General features: G+C 49.5%; 1 protein-coding gene across 1 annotated transcript in view; it reads right to left on the bottom strand.

The window, feature by feature from the left end:
* The window catches only part of LOC8036433 (puratrophin-1), a 164,026-nt gene that overhangs the window by 133,124 nt on the left and 17,774 nt on the right, over positions 1 to 13,128 (bottom strand). The window contains exon 2 of the mRNA XM_042287382.1: positions 2,619 to 2,768. Coding sequence (XP_042143316.1) covers positions 2,619 to 2,768 — 150 coding nt within the window. The remainder of the gene's footprint in view (positions 1 to 2,618; positions 2,769 to 13,128) is intronic.

Genomic DNA, 13,128 nt, shown 5'->3' with positions numbered 1-13,128 from the left:
GTGCGCCGCCGTAGAAAGTAGTAGCGCCATAGGCATTCTGCGTTGCCCAGGAGGCGCTGCGAAAGAGGACTTGTTAGGACTTGTTTTGGGTAATACAAACTTGAGCGACTCAAACTGCCACACATATACAGGGTGTCACAAAAGAAAATTTACACGGTCTTTTTTTACCGCAAAAATAAACTAGGCATCGCCGAACGCTCATTCTCCGCCCAAAGGTAGAGCTAGAGGTCACAACCAGATGCCCAAGTTTCAGCCCGATTCGATAACTTAATCAAAAGTTATAAGTGATTTTCTGAAAATTCCAATGGGAAAATGTGGCCTATTTTTGCCCCTTTTCGATTTCTGGCGCCATAGAGCCGGGTTCCGGAAGAAATGTCCCCGGAAAAAACGTCCCCGGAAAAAATGTCCCCGAAAAAAAAGTCCCCGGAAAAAATGTCCCCGGAAAAAAAGGCCCCAGGTGGAAAGTAGGAAAAAATGTCCCCAAAGGGACATTTTTTCCACTTCAAGTACAATCCGTTTTTGACTTTTGTGTATGAATCAAGAGTTTGTCATTTCATTCCTGATTTCGCAACATTGCATCTCAACTGTTTGTGTTTGTTTTTCATTGTGAATAAAACATTCCTAACACTTCTAGCTAAAACCAAATTATTGTGTCGGGAAATTTGAGAGGTACTTGTGTACCCTTTTCCAAATAGGTAAAAAGCGCGACACTTAACACGAACAAGCGATCGCTAGTTTTTTTTTTTTTCTTTTTTTTTAAGGGGCGAAGCTCCATAGGGTCTAGCCTTGTCCGTCCGGCGTCCGTGCTCACATCGATTGCCATCCCATCTGTCTTCTTAAAAAAATAAAAAAATGTTTGCGCAGTCGATAGGATTCAAACCTGTGCGCGAGACCCCAATGGATTTCTAGTCCATCGCCTTAACTGCGGGACGAGTAGGGGCTCTGAGATGTGGTAGTAACTCAAGAGCTGGGGATGTCATGGATGAAACGTCGCATGTAGCCGCTCAACGTCTATACAGGAGAGGGCGCTGCAGTCAAATGCGTATATAATCGCGTTCAACTTTGCATGCATTGGCTCAACGTTTATAGACGAGAGGGGGCTGCGGTCAAATGCTCAAATGCGTATATAACCACGTTCTATACCACACATTCTCTTCCTGACATGGACGTGGAGATGCTTTCCCACGGCATCCAGCGGATCCAAGCTGATCCGCTAGAAGAACCACTGGCTCTGCATTTCACCGACCATAAAGCAGTAATAATGAAGTCGAAACGCAACCCGGAACTCAGCAATACCTATGAGCAATAAAAAAAAATCAGCACCATCAGCACTACCTATGAACAATAAAATCAGTATCATCAGCACCACCAGAGCTTCGCCCCAATCAACATAATTCACCACGTGGAGATGCGGTCATTTTTTTATAGAAACGAGAGGTTAATTGTCATCAAAGTTATTATAGGTATTGAAGGTGCTTATTTGGGGATATAATGCAAACGGTAAAATTTCGTTCTCACTAATCCTCTTTCGGAGCCGTTTTCCCCTACCTGCCACACGGCGCCTTTTTTCCCAGGACATATGACCGGACCGCCCGAAGCACATGAGGATTAGGGAAACCCAGAGATAGAAAATCCTTTGGGGACATTTTTTCCTACTTTCCATTCGGGGCCTTTTTTTCCGGGGCCTTTTTTTCCGGGGCCTTTTTTTCCGGGGACATTTTTTCCGGGGACATTTATTCCGGGGACATTTTTTCCTACACCCCATAGAGCCCCATGTGTTTGAAAACTCCGTCGGCCGCCATTTTCCCATGGAAATTTTGCGAAAATCACTTATAAATTTTGATTAAGTTATCGGATTGGGCTCAAACTTTGGCATCTGGTTGTGACCTCTAGCTCTACCTTTGGGGCGGTGAATGAGCGTTCGACGATGCCTAGTTTATTTTTGCGGTAAAAAAGACCCTGTAAATTTTCTTTTGTGACACCCTGTAGAAGCGTGCCTGCTCTGGTGTGGAACACGATAACGAAAAAAATAGAAGAAAAAAAAAAAAAAGCACGAAAAATGCTACTAACGCTGTCGAAGCACAGGCCAAAGCTAGGACGATAAGAGCGTGAACCAAGAAACGCCGTATCACGCGTCTCAAAGAAACATGAAGAAGAAGAACAAAAACGTCGGGACGTCAGATGTGCTAACGTCGCCACTTAGAGATACGAGACGCGCACCCTAGCGGTGGTGGCGTGAATCCGGAACTTTCGATTGTCTTGCGGCGTTGAATGTAGCCGATTTCGGAAGTCCAAAGGTGTTTTTTCCGTTCTTCTGCACTAAACAGAAGGAAAAAAAATCACGGCGAAGGCGCCACAATAATGGGAGTCCCAACCAGGTGAGCTTGTACTACCCAAAACGAGGGCGCCACAGTTTGTTCAAAGCTTCAGCGCAGGAGGGCGTAATTGTACGCTCGGTAAAACAGTAAAAAAAAAAAAAAATATTGCAATTTTTAGAAACGATCGGCCAAAACTACCGGATCCCGTTCGTCATGAAATGACGAGTGCACGAGAGAAAGACCTCGGTCCCGACTGCCGAGGGATGCGGCAAAACCAAGGGCAGCTCTGCAGCTCCTTACCCGGCAGACAGGCGACCCTGGAGAGCAGCAGTTTGTGGTCCAGTTGGCTCATGCTGGTGGGCTGAGACAGGGTGTTGTCGTAGTAGCCGTCGTCCTGCTCCTCTTCTCTCGACAGGGACGTCCCTTCGCGGAACAGGGCGGACAGGCCGTCTGCGAGAAGCAAACCGAGCACGCGCGTCACTTTCTCACGCTCAAAATGAACCGTGACGGTCCGATCTGGATAAGCAACCCGTCTCTCCTTGTCAGGATGCAAGGAGTTTCAGCAGAAAACTCTACGGGCGATGATTTTCGAACGCCCATACGTCACTCGAACGTTCAATATCGTGTCCGGTGGTGTCACGATCGATCAGGCTACCTATCTACAAGGAGGGGAAGGGGGGATCTGGAAGTGTAAAGGTATTTTAGGGACCCTGGAAACATGGGAGAATTCGCCTAACACTTTCTACGATACACTTGAACAGAAGAGACCTTGCTTTTGATGTTGAACTGTACCTATTACCTAAGGGGCATTACACCAACTGGTAGTCACTCTTACGCTCCCCGAGAGGTTTCCCCTTTTTTCGAGTTCGGCTACTTTATTTCCCACCGACGAAGCGAGGGAAAGTTTATGATACAATAAAAAAGAACACGTGAAAATGCAAGATAATTTGTAATTCGCATTTTTAATTGAGAAGAGATTTTTGTTCACGAGTTCCTACACTGATATATTTTTAAAGCATATTACGCACTGCACATTCCCGCGTCCAACGCGGAATGTGCATGTGTTCTATTCGTCGACCGTAAAACGTTCCACGTTTCGTTACAAGGCCCAAAGTCCGACGTGTAGCACGATCCGCAACCTCCAGTTGGCGACATGCGCGCACGCGTTATCGACCAAGGTGTCTCGAATTAGAAATAAGCGGATTCATGCCACGCTCTCGCATTTGTAATGACAGCCGTCACCCCTCAAATCGATAATCTCGTACTACGCAAGGGCCACATGTTTTCGTCGTACGCTGGCGAACGGCCGCCGACCCTGCCCCAGACAATGGCGCCGAGAGCGGGTCGCCGGAACACAACGCAACACATATTTTTCCAGCCGCAGCGGCGCTTAGTCACGCCGAAGCTAAGTTTCAAGGTCATTCCATTTCGGTTTCTGGGTTCGTTGGGAATGGAAGCGCAGTGGACGAAAGAAACCGTTGGTGGACGGCGCTTTAAAAACGGCCTGCCCCATCGTGTGGTGACGCAACGGCCGATTCGGGTCAATGTAAACATCGATCGAGCAGGAATCCAGTCAGAAACAATTTGGCGAGGGTGCGCAACTTGGCCGGGCCGAGTCATGGTCAGTCGGTCCGGCTGCCGTCCCGAGAGATGGCGGCTAAGGGACACTGCTGGGGGTCCCCTGACGAGGATTAATTCACGGTGCGCTTTCCTCGATGGTTTCCTATAGGGGGCGTGACAGGGAACTCGCGAGGGAAAGAGGAGGGAGAAATTGAGGTTACGCTCGAGCACGCCTTCGATGGCTCCTGGGCCGAGCAGCGCCAACACGACAGCGGGTCGGATCGGGCGCTCGCCCTTTCGATGAATTCCTACTCTCTGGCGTCCTTTCGCTTGCGCTGAGACATCGGTACAGAAGGCACGCAGAAGCCAAACCAAGGACACCAAAGAAGGTGGGACACGTGGCTACCTGTCGAAAAATAATAGTGGACAACCACGGACTGTTGCGATTAGACGACGTGACGCGGTTATTTCTGTAAGTTAACTGCCCCCCCCCCCCCCCCCAAAAAAAAAAATAAATAAATAAATAAAAAAACAAGCACGAATATTGAACATGTTTAGTGGCGATTTGGTGAAAGAAAAAGATGCGTCAACGCGGCACGAATGCGTGTGAAAGCTTGCGTGATAAAAGCATATCCAAAAGTTGCTAGGGGAATTTTTTAAAAAGGCTACTGATTACTGCCCATCCCCGGGATACACGAATCCGTTTGTGTTTGCACCCTGAAATACCCTTAAATTCTTAGACAAACTGTATGAGAGAATAGTGGTTCTGTTGTGAATATATTTATGATGTTCTTGGTCTTTCCGAAAACGCATTTACTTTGTGTGGTATTCCTGAGGTGTCGGTGAATGTGGGCTTTCCACTTCGAGCCACGCATTCCCGGAACCACCTATTTTTTTGCCCTCCCCCTTCCCCCTCCCCCCTCCCTCCCTCCCTCCCTCCCTCCCCCCCCCCCCCCCCCCAAAAAAAAAAAAGTTTCACGAAAGAGAACGTTTAGTGGGGAACACCACGAACAGGTCCGAGAAAATTGGCGAAAATTCGGGTGAATCACGAGAAAACGTTGCCTACGCTATAGTTTTTGGAGATAATATGGTGAAAGTATCTCCCAGTTCAGCCACAACGACACATCCTCGTTGAGAAGCTCGACGAAGCTTGACGGACTTGTCATCTACGAGATTGCACCACAAACTAGAGATGATGGCACAAAGGAAGGGGGTTGAAAGGGAGAGAGGCGGAAAAGAATATATATATATATATATATATATATATATATATATATATATATATATATATATATATATATATATATATATATATATATATATATTGTGACAGTAGGACATTGAGGTGCAACGAGCGGGACAAAAAGGAAAAAAAGAAGAAGAAGTGGGTCGGAGACGGGTGAAGGACGAAGTGGCAGCAGCGGGAAAAAAGCGATCTGTAACATTTTGGTGTCAGAAGTGGGATCTGCGAAAAGAAAATGCCCTTCACACGACAACAAGCGCAGTCTGGCGAACCTTCCCCTTCTCCCGAGGACACCAGCAACACTGAAGGTCCAGTTACCTACGCCCAACTGAGGGATCTGTTCGTGGAACAGAGACAGGGCTTCGAATCAACGATGGCGGCTATGGTCCAGGCGCAGGTGCAACCCGTTACGTCTGCACAAGAAGACCTTCGACAAAGAATCATGGCGCTAGAGGAAAGGAGAGACTCGGAGAATCGAACCGACTCAGCAACGGTACGCACAGTTCCTGCCACCTCGAATCCCCTTCGTTTGAAACTGAAGCCCTTCGATGGTAGCGAGCCACTTGACCTTTACCTCGAGCAAGCTAATATTGTTGCTCAAGCAAACCAATGGTCCGAAGATGAAACAACTTACGCTCTTGCGGCACAACTACAGGGACCAGCCATCGCGATACTGGCCCAACTTCAAGGAAGAGCTCTAACCTACCAAACGTTGGTAGCGGCACTTGAAGACCGCTTTGGTGACAAACATCTACAACACGTCCGCTATGGCGAGTTACGTTGCCGCCGACAACAGCCGGGGGAGACACTCCAAGCCCTGGCAACGGAAGTTGAGTGCCTAGCGCGAAAATCATTTGTGGGAGTTTCCGCCGACACTTTTCACCTTCTCAGCACTACTGCCTTCGTCGACGCCATTGCGGACACTGAAGTTCAAAAATTTGTTCGACTTGGAGGGCCAAAGACAGTTCAAGAGGCTTTGGCTAAGGCGTTGGAGATCTCAGCCATTCAAAAGGCAACAGCAAACGCCCAGGCTTCTTGCCCGGCACAGTTACAGCCAACTACTCATCTGGAGACGCCTGGAGCACGCCAGCAACCTGAAGGTCACCAACGAGTTAACACCAAGAGGCGCTGTTTTCAATGCGGGCGACAAGGACACTTGGCTGCAGAGTGTTACCGCGCGTCGGGAAACGGATATCCCGGTCCACAGGGGCGGGATCGGGTATAGAGGACCAAGTCCCCCTCGTTTCTCTTTCAAAGAGTTTTACTGGTCTTCCAACTACCAAAGTGGAGATTCAAGGGATTGGAATACAAGAAAGTCTCCTCGATACTGGAGCAGCGGTTAACATAATCGACGCGACGCTTGTACCGGCTGATTGTAATGTCTCCCGGATTGCTCCACAACTTTTTACAGCCAACGGCGTCAAAGTTCACACCGGTGGACAAGTGAAGTTACTGGTCACTGCGCTCGGTGAGACGTCGTTAGTGGACTTCGTAATTTTGTCGAATTCCGTCTCTCCGATCATTCTGGGTTATGAGTGGTGCCAGAAAAACGGATTTTTTAAGTTGAACCCCGAACAGAACAAGGCCACCAAAACCCCGCGTCCACCCATGAAAACATTAAACGCCAGCATTCCACGATGCGAAAGTATTTTGGTGTGGCTTGTGTACCTCGTTCGCTCATTTTCCTTCGTCGCCGTGGAAAAGTGGCACCTATTTCTAAAGTTTTTTTCCCAATATACCAACATCATATGTGCTCAAGTACAGCTATCGGATGAGTTAAACGTATGCGTTAAAGACTCTGCTACAATACCTGCCGAGACTGCTTCAATGATACGCCTGACTGTGAACAACAAAAAGGTTTACGGTGAAGCTGTTTTCGACTCGTGGCTCTGTGCGAAACCAGGGAAAGAACTAGCTGCACCCCGGACACTCGTGGCTTGTACTAATGGAGAATTCGTCGCTCTTGTCGTTAATCTAGGTGCCAACGACATCACTCTCAATCCAGGGAAACAGATTGGTGTACTCCAACCGTTGGCGAAGGACAAGATCTCAATACTTGCCAGTATTTCTCTAGAGTCAGATAACGAGTGCCATTTTTACAGTCAGGATAATGCTTTACCGTGGGAACAATTTAAGTTTGGACCAGAATTGAGTTGCGAGCAGAAAACGAAAATCAAGAGGGTATTGTTGTCACATCGAAACTGCATCGCCCTGAGTTCGGACGAACTTGGATGCACACCGTATGCGACACATACCATTGACACCGGTGACAGCCGACCAATACATCAGCCACTACGCCGCCTAGCCCCAACAGAGCGTGAAACCATCAAACAGCAGGTGACTGAGATGCTCGACCACGGTGTGGTGAGTCCGTCAACGAGCCCATGGTCATCACCAGTGGTGTTAGTGAGAAAGAAAGATGGCACTGTGCGGTTTTGTGTAGATTACAGAAAGCTTAATAGTACAACCAAGCAGGATGTCTACCCTCTTCCACGTCTTGATGATACCCTTGACCGACTGCAGGGAGCGGAATACTTTACAACATTGGATTTGATGTCGGGATACTGGCAGGTGCCACTCGATAAAAGGGACGCTGAAAAGTCAGCCTTCATCACACCAGATGGTCTCTACCAATTCAACCGTCTTCCCTTTGGCCTTTGCAATGCCCCAGCGACATTTCAAAGACTCATGGACCGAGTTTTGGGCAATCTGAAGTGGACAATGGCGCTGGTGTATTTGGACGACGTTGTAATCTACGCAAACACTTTTGAAGAACATCTTCAAAGACTCTCACTCGTACTTGACGCCATAAGTGATGCCAACCTTCGTCTGAAGCCCCAAAAGTGTTTTTTCGGCTTCAAAGAGATCACATACTTGGGACATGTGGTAAACAAAAACGGCGTTAAACCTGATCCCTCGAAGCTTGAGGCTTTGTTTGAATATCCGACGCCAACAACTATCAAAGACGTCAGAAGTTTTTTGGGATTTGCGTCATATTTCCGCCGTTTTATTGTTAACTTTGCTACCCGCGCTGCCCCCTTGAATTACTTACTCCGGAAGAACGTACCATGGCGATGGTGCAACGAAGAGGAGTCCTCGTTTCAAGACCTAAAAATGGCCCTTCTAAACGCCCCAGTGCTTGCTCACTTCGACCCATCCTTGTCAAAGACAATTCTCCACACGGATGCTAGCGGACAAGGACTTGGAGCTGTACTACTTCAAGAGTTTCCAGACGGTACTCAAAGAGTAATTTCGTACGCAAGTCGCAGGCTTACACAACAAGAAGAGAGGAATCATTCATCTGAATTAGAATGTCTGGCCCTTGTCTGGTCGGTGCAGAAATTTCGCCCTTACCTTTATGGCCGCCATTTTACTGTTGTGACGGATAATTCAGCATTGACCTGGCTTCAGAGCAAACGAGACTTGACGGCCAAACTGGCACGCTGGGCGATTCTACTGCAAGAGTATGATTTTGAAGTCATACATCGTAACGGACGTAATCATCAGGACGCTGACTTTCTATCCCGCAACCCCCTAGACAAGGTCCCTGAGGCTCCGGAGTGTGACACTTGTTTTTGTGGTGCGACTTTCGACCTACGTCACAGTCAATGTCAAGATAACGAAGTACAAGATATTGTACAGCGCCTCGCATTATCCGGTTCGACAGACATTTTACGGCGACTGCGTCGAGCATACCGAGTGGAAAATGGCCTACTCTGTCACAGAAATCCCGGTCAACAACAATGGCTACCGGTGATTCCAGCTTCTCTGAGGGCTACCATGTTGAATCTCTGCCATGATGACCCCACAGCGGGTCACCTCGGTCGAGATAAGACTCTGGCCAAACTTTCCGAACGCTATTGGTGGCACGGATTCCGGAAAGATGTTTCCAGGTATGTCGCTTCCTGTGAATCATGTCAAAGGAGAAAATTGCCCAGTATTTCACCTTTCACCGAGATTCATCCAACTCAACCACCGCAAGCTGCTTTCGAACTTATTGGACTTGATCATTTAGGACCATTTCCGAAATCACAAAAGGGTAACCGTTTCATTATTGTTGCTGTTGACCACCTTACAAAGTGGATTGAGCTACGTGCCGTGCCTACAACGTCAGCGAATCACATTGTGGAGTTTTTACGTGAGCAAATAGTACTTCGCCACGGCGTACCCCGCACCGTACTCACTGACCGGGGAACTCCATTCAGCTCTCGTATTTTTAAACACGAGATGGTAACTCATGGAATACACCACGCCCAGTCAGCACCCTACCATCCCCAAACCAACGGACTCGTTGAGCGTGCTAATCGAACTATCGCCGATATATTGTACGCTTATGTTAATGCTTCGCATGACAATTGGGATGTGTACGTACCATACGCATCGTTTGCTTTGAACACGTCGCAACAAGCAAGTACCACGACGACCCCTTTTAAACTGGTGTACGGTAGAACTCCGGTTCTGCCACAGGAATCAACGTTATCCACCACGTGGAACCATAGAAGGCAAGAAATGAGCGATCATTTTGAGGACAGACTCAATGAGGCTCGCCGCCGGGCTCGCGTCGCAATAACCAGAGCCCAGCAGCGGATGCTAACTAATCACCGACAGGATGACCGAATGTCCCCCATCGTGCCAGGGGACCTTGTTCTTGTACGCCGTCCCGTTAGAAGGAAAGGAAAGGCAACCAAGCTACTTCCAAAATACAAAGGACCCTGTGAAGTGGTTCGACAATCAGGACCCGTGAGCTACCGGCTACGAGACCTCAATGCATCTCGAGAAGCATCCCGGACTTTCCCGGCTCACCGCAGTCAACTGAAGCTGTACGTGTCAAGACATACATTCAGTCAAGACCAGCATAGGACACAGACTGCCGAGGACGGACAGTCAACCAGGAGGGGGCAAAATGTGACAGTAGGACATTGAGGTGCAACGAGCGGGACAAAAAGCGATCTGTAACAATATATATATATATATATATATATATATATAGCCAGCAACGCAATCGAAAATAGAGGCTAGAACACTTCAAAGACGACGACGAAACGCCCCCCCAATGCTGCACAAATGCCTCTTGTTTACATACGCGCGAGTGCAAACCCCTCCCTCCCCGAGAAGGTAGAGCCGAAATCGACATCCTCCCTTTTACAACATTCCCTCGACAAGGCGAAGCAATTCACGAGTGGCCGCTCCTCGCCAGCCGACGGCAAGAGTCAACTTTCAGCTCCTATTCTCAGAAGGAGACGCGAGAGCGGGGTGGGAGCGCCTCCTCCTCCCGAGGAGGGCCAGCAGCGTAGAGTACGCACAACGTACACGAATCAAGCACAGTGGCAATGAACTTGGGAGCGTCTATTTTGGCGGTTCAGAGGACCACCCCCTTCTTAACCTTGCATCTCGGGGGTCCTTTATAACCCCTGGTGATTGTTTGCTGTTGCCGGAGCTTGCCTCCCGGGCACTCCCCGTGAACAGCTGCGCGCGGCAGTCAACCCGACTGCGGACGAATCAAGTGCTGCTGCACAAGCAGAACCCGCTGGCTAAATCCAGAGACGACGGGAAGTCGGCATCCCTCGGCGCTGCCGCCAGGCTCATCTCGCTCAGCCGGCACATCACACGCGGAGGGGGGCGTGGATCTCGTTAAACTGATATTCGGCTGCCTCGCGGGGAGAAAGAGATCCATCTGGGTTGAGGACGAACGAGGAGCGAAGCAGGCAGCACCCCAACAACCTCAGAGCCGCTCGTCCGCGTGCCTCACGATGCAAGTGACATGGCGAGTCGTCTCTAGGCCCTCCACAACTAAGGAGCCTTCAAACGACAAAGATGTAATACCGCAATGTTTCGCTCCCGGTGGAGTCGCATATTTCGAGAACATAATGAAACAAACAAATACGCGACGTAAACTCCCGAGTTCGTAGCGACCCCGTGTCGGCATTCCAGTGCAATGAAACGCTTCGACTATACACAACAAGCCAATCTGGCCGGCCAAAGAACGCAGTAAACGCGCACTAAGCCCTAACGCGTCAACATTCTACCGGCGTCGGCCCTTTGGGCCCGCAGCCCGAGGGGCCCACATAACCCGAGCAGAGTGCGATCTCCTCGGAGGCGTTCCTCGGCAATGTATCTCAGGCGACAACTTTAAGGCAAAAGAACTCTGACAGGGTTCACGGGCAGCATAGCGGCAGAGAGCGAGCGCAGAAGAGGCAGTGGCTGGCCCGAATACCAGACCGAGATTCTGTATCGCGATAATCAACTTAACCTGCTCATGCAGTGGCCAATTAAGGGCGCGAGGAGGAGGCACCCCGCTGGTAGCGCTTTCATCGGGAGCCCCCACGGCTATACTCGTGCTCACCTCCGAACCGACAGTGGAGCGGGAAACTACGTGCTCGCCGGACCGAACGGCTGCCGGCCTCCACGTCGCGTTACAAGTGCAAACTGCGAAGTCACGTGATTCAACGACGACGCCGGATTAGTCCAGACGGTGTACGATGGTTCCAGTGTGCTGCCAGCTCGGGGGTTCACGAAGAAGCTTCGAGAACGTGTCGTCAAAACGTGCCACGCCCCCCCCCCCCCCCCCCCTCCCCCCTCCGCTTGCAGGCTTAACTTTGTGTTATACGAGGTACCGATAAACAGGGCGAAGATTTGTCAAGGGCAAGGCCGCTTCGTCCTCTGCGATTCTTTAGATTTCTTTCCTCGGCGCCGTGTTCCGCCCGACACAGCGAATCAAGAAGCGGGTGTAGAGTCTTAGACTGATGGATCACGCCGCGGTGTAACCCATGCAACCGTGCTCAAGGGGCTGTGCCGTACGGTTCGGGCAGGCCTCTATTAGGAAGCGATGCAAATGAGGATCGCGAGCCAAGCAGCAAAAAACAACAAACAAATTTTACCTTTATAGAGGAAAGTAGAACACGACAGGCCACCGAATAATTATTCGTGCTTTTTTTTTTTTTTTCCTTTTTTGAGCGAATAGCAGGCCGTGTTGCGTGGACCCTCAGTAGCTTCCGGGATTTGGAATTATCATGGAAGCTCTCGAAATGCAACGCTATGGAATTCGCAACGCACGCTTCGCCCAGGGTTCTTTGCGAAACTATCATAAATATTTGCTCAAAAATGTTTTCATTCGGACGTGTGCGTGCGTGCGTGTGAGCGCGTGTGAGTGTCTGAGTGTGTGAGATAAATAGATAGAAGAGAGAGAAAGAGAAATTATGCTGTGTTGCAGGTCAAGAAAAGCAGGAGAAGCTTCTCCCACCAAGTCCTTCACTACTTCCGCTTTAGCGGGGCGAAGGCTGAGTGGTTAGGCCTACGAATTGTACTAGCAGGCTATGTTATATGACCTGACGTGATGTGAGAACCAGGGTGAAACAAAAAGGCTCGACACATCGCAAGTTCTGGATGAGGAATGGAAGACTTTCAAATGTGGTTGGCGCTCACACAAAGTCAAATATACCCCCACCAAGACAGCGGAGAGCGTCGGTTCGATGCATGTTTCCCATCCAGCGGTCTAATCAGACATGGACCATGTCACGTGTCACGCGCGAGGGGAGTTGTATATTTATTCCTCGCACACAAGTCGACTGGCAGTCCCCGCGAAAAGACCGTGTTGGAATTCTCACAGGGATGGCGCCCTTCGCGACTTGTTTGGCCGAGAGTGCCGGGACCGATCGAAATGCCAGGCATTTCGTAGTCGTACCGACTCTCCCGATGATTAATGAGCGTGTCGAAACTTGCGCCAACAATGCGCGCTGACAACCCCACACTGAATCGGACGTCTGATGTGGACTACGCATGCCGCACGTCGCTGTGTCAAGGAAGGCGCGTCATGGTGGTATCGATGACGCTACGAGGCGTCGGTCCCTGCGCATGCTCAGGAATGGCGACCAGCGAGTCAAGCTTAAAGGGGTCATAAAACGAGTTTTCTACTTCGCTAAATACTACTTAGAATCACTCCCTAACATTAATAAGTGAATAAAATTGTCTTGTTCTTTTTTTTTTTATGTAATGGCAGCAGTCGCCAAA

Source organism: Ixodes scapularis, unplaced genomic scaffold (assembly GCF_016920785.2).
Source record: "Ixodes scapularis isolate PalLabHiFi unplaced genomic scaffold, ASM1692078v2 PGA_scaffold9__187_contigs__length_104089568, whole genome shotgun sequence".
Taxonomy (NCBI): domain Eukaryota; kingdom Metazoa; phylum Arthropoda; class Arachnida; order Ixodida; family Ixodidae; genus Ixodes; species Ixodes scapularis.
The sequence above is the reverse complement of the archived record's forward strand: the minus strand, read 5'-3'. Positions and strand labels throughout refer to the sequence as shown.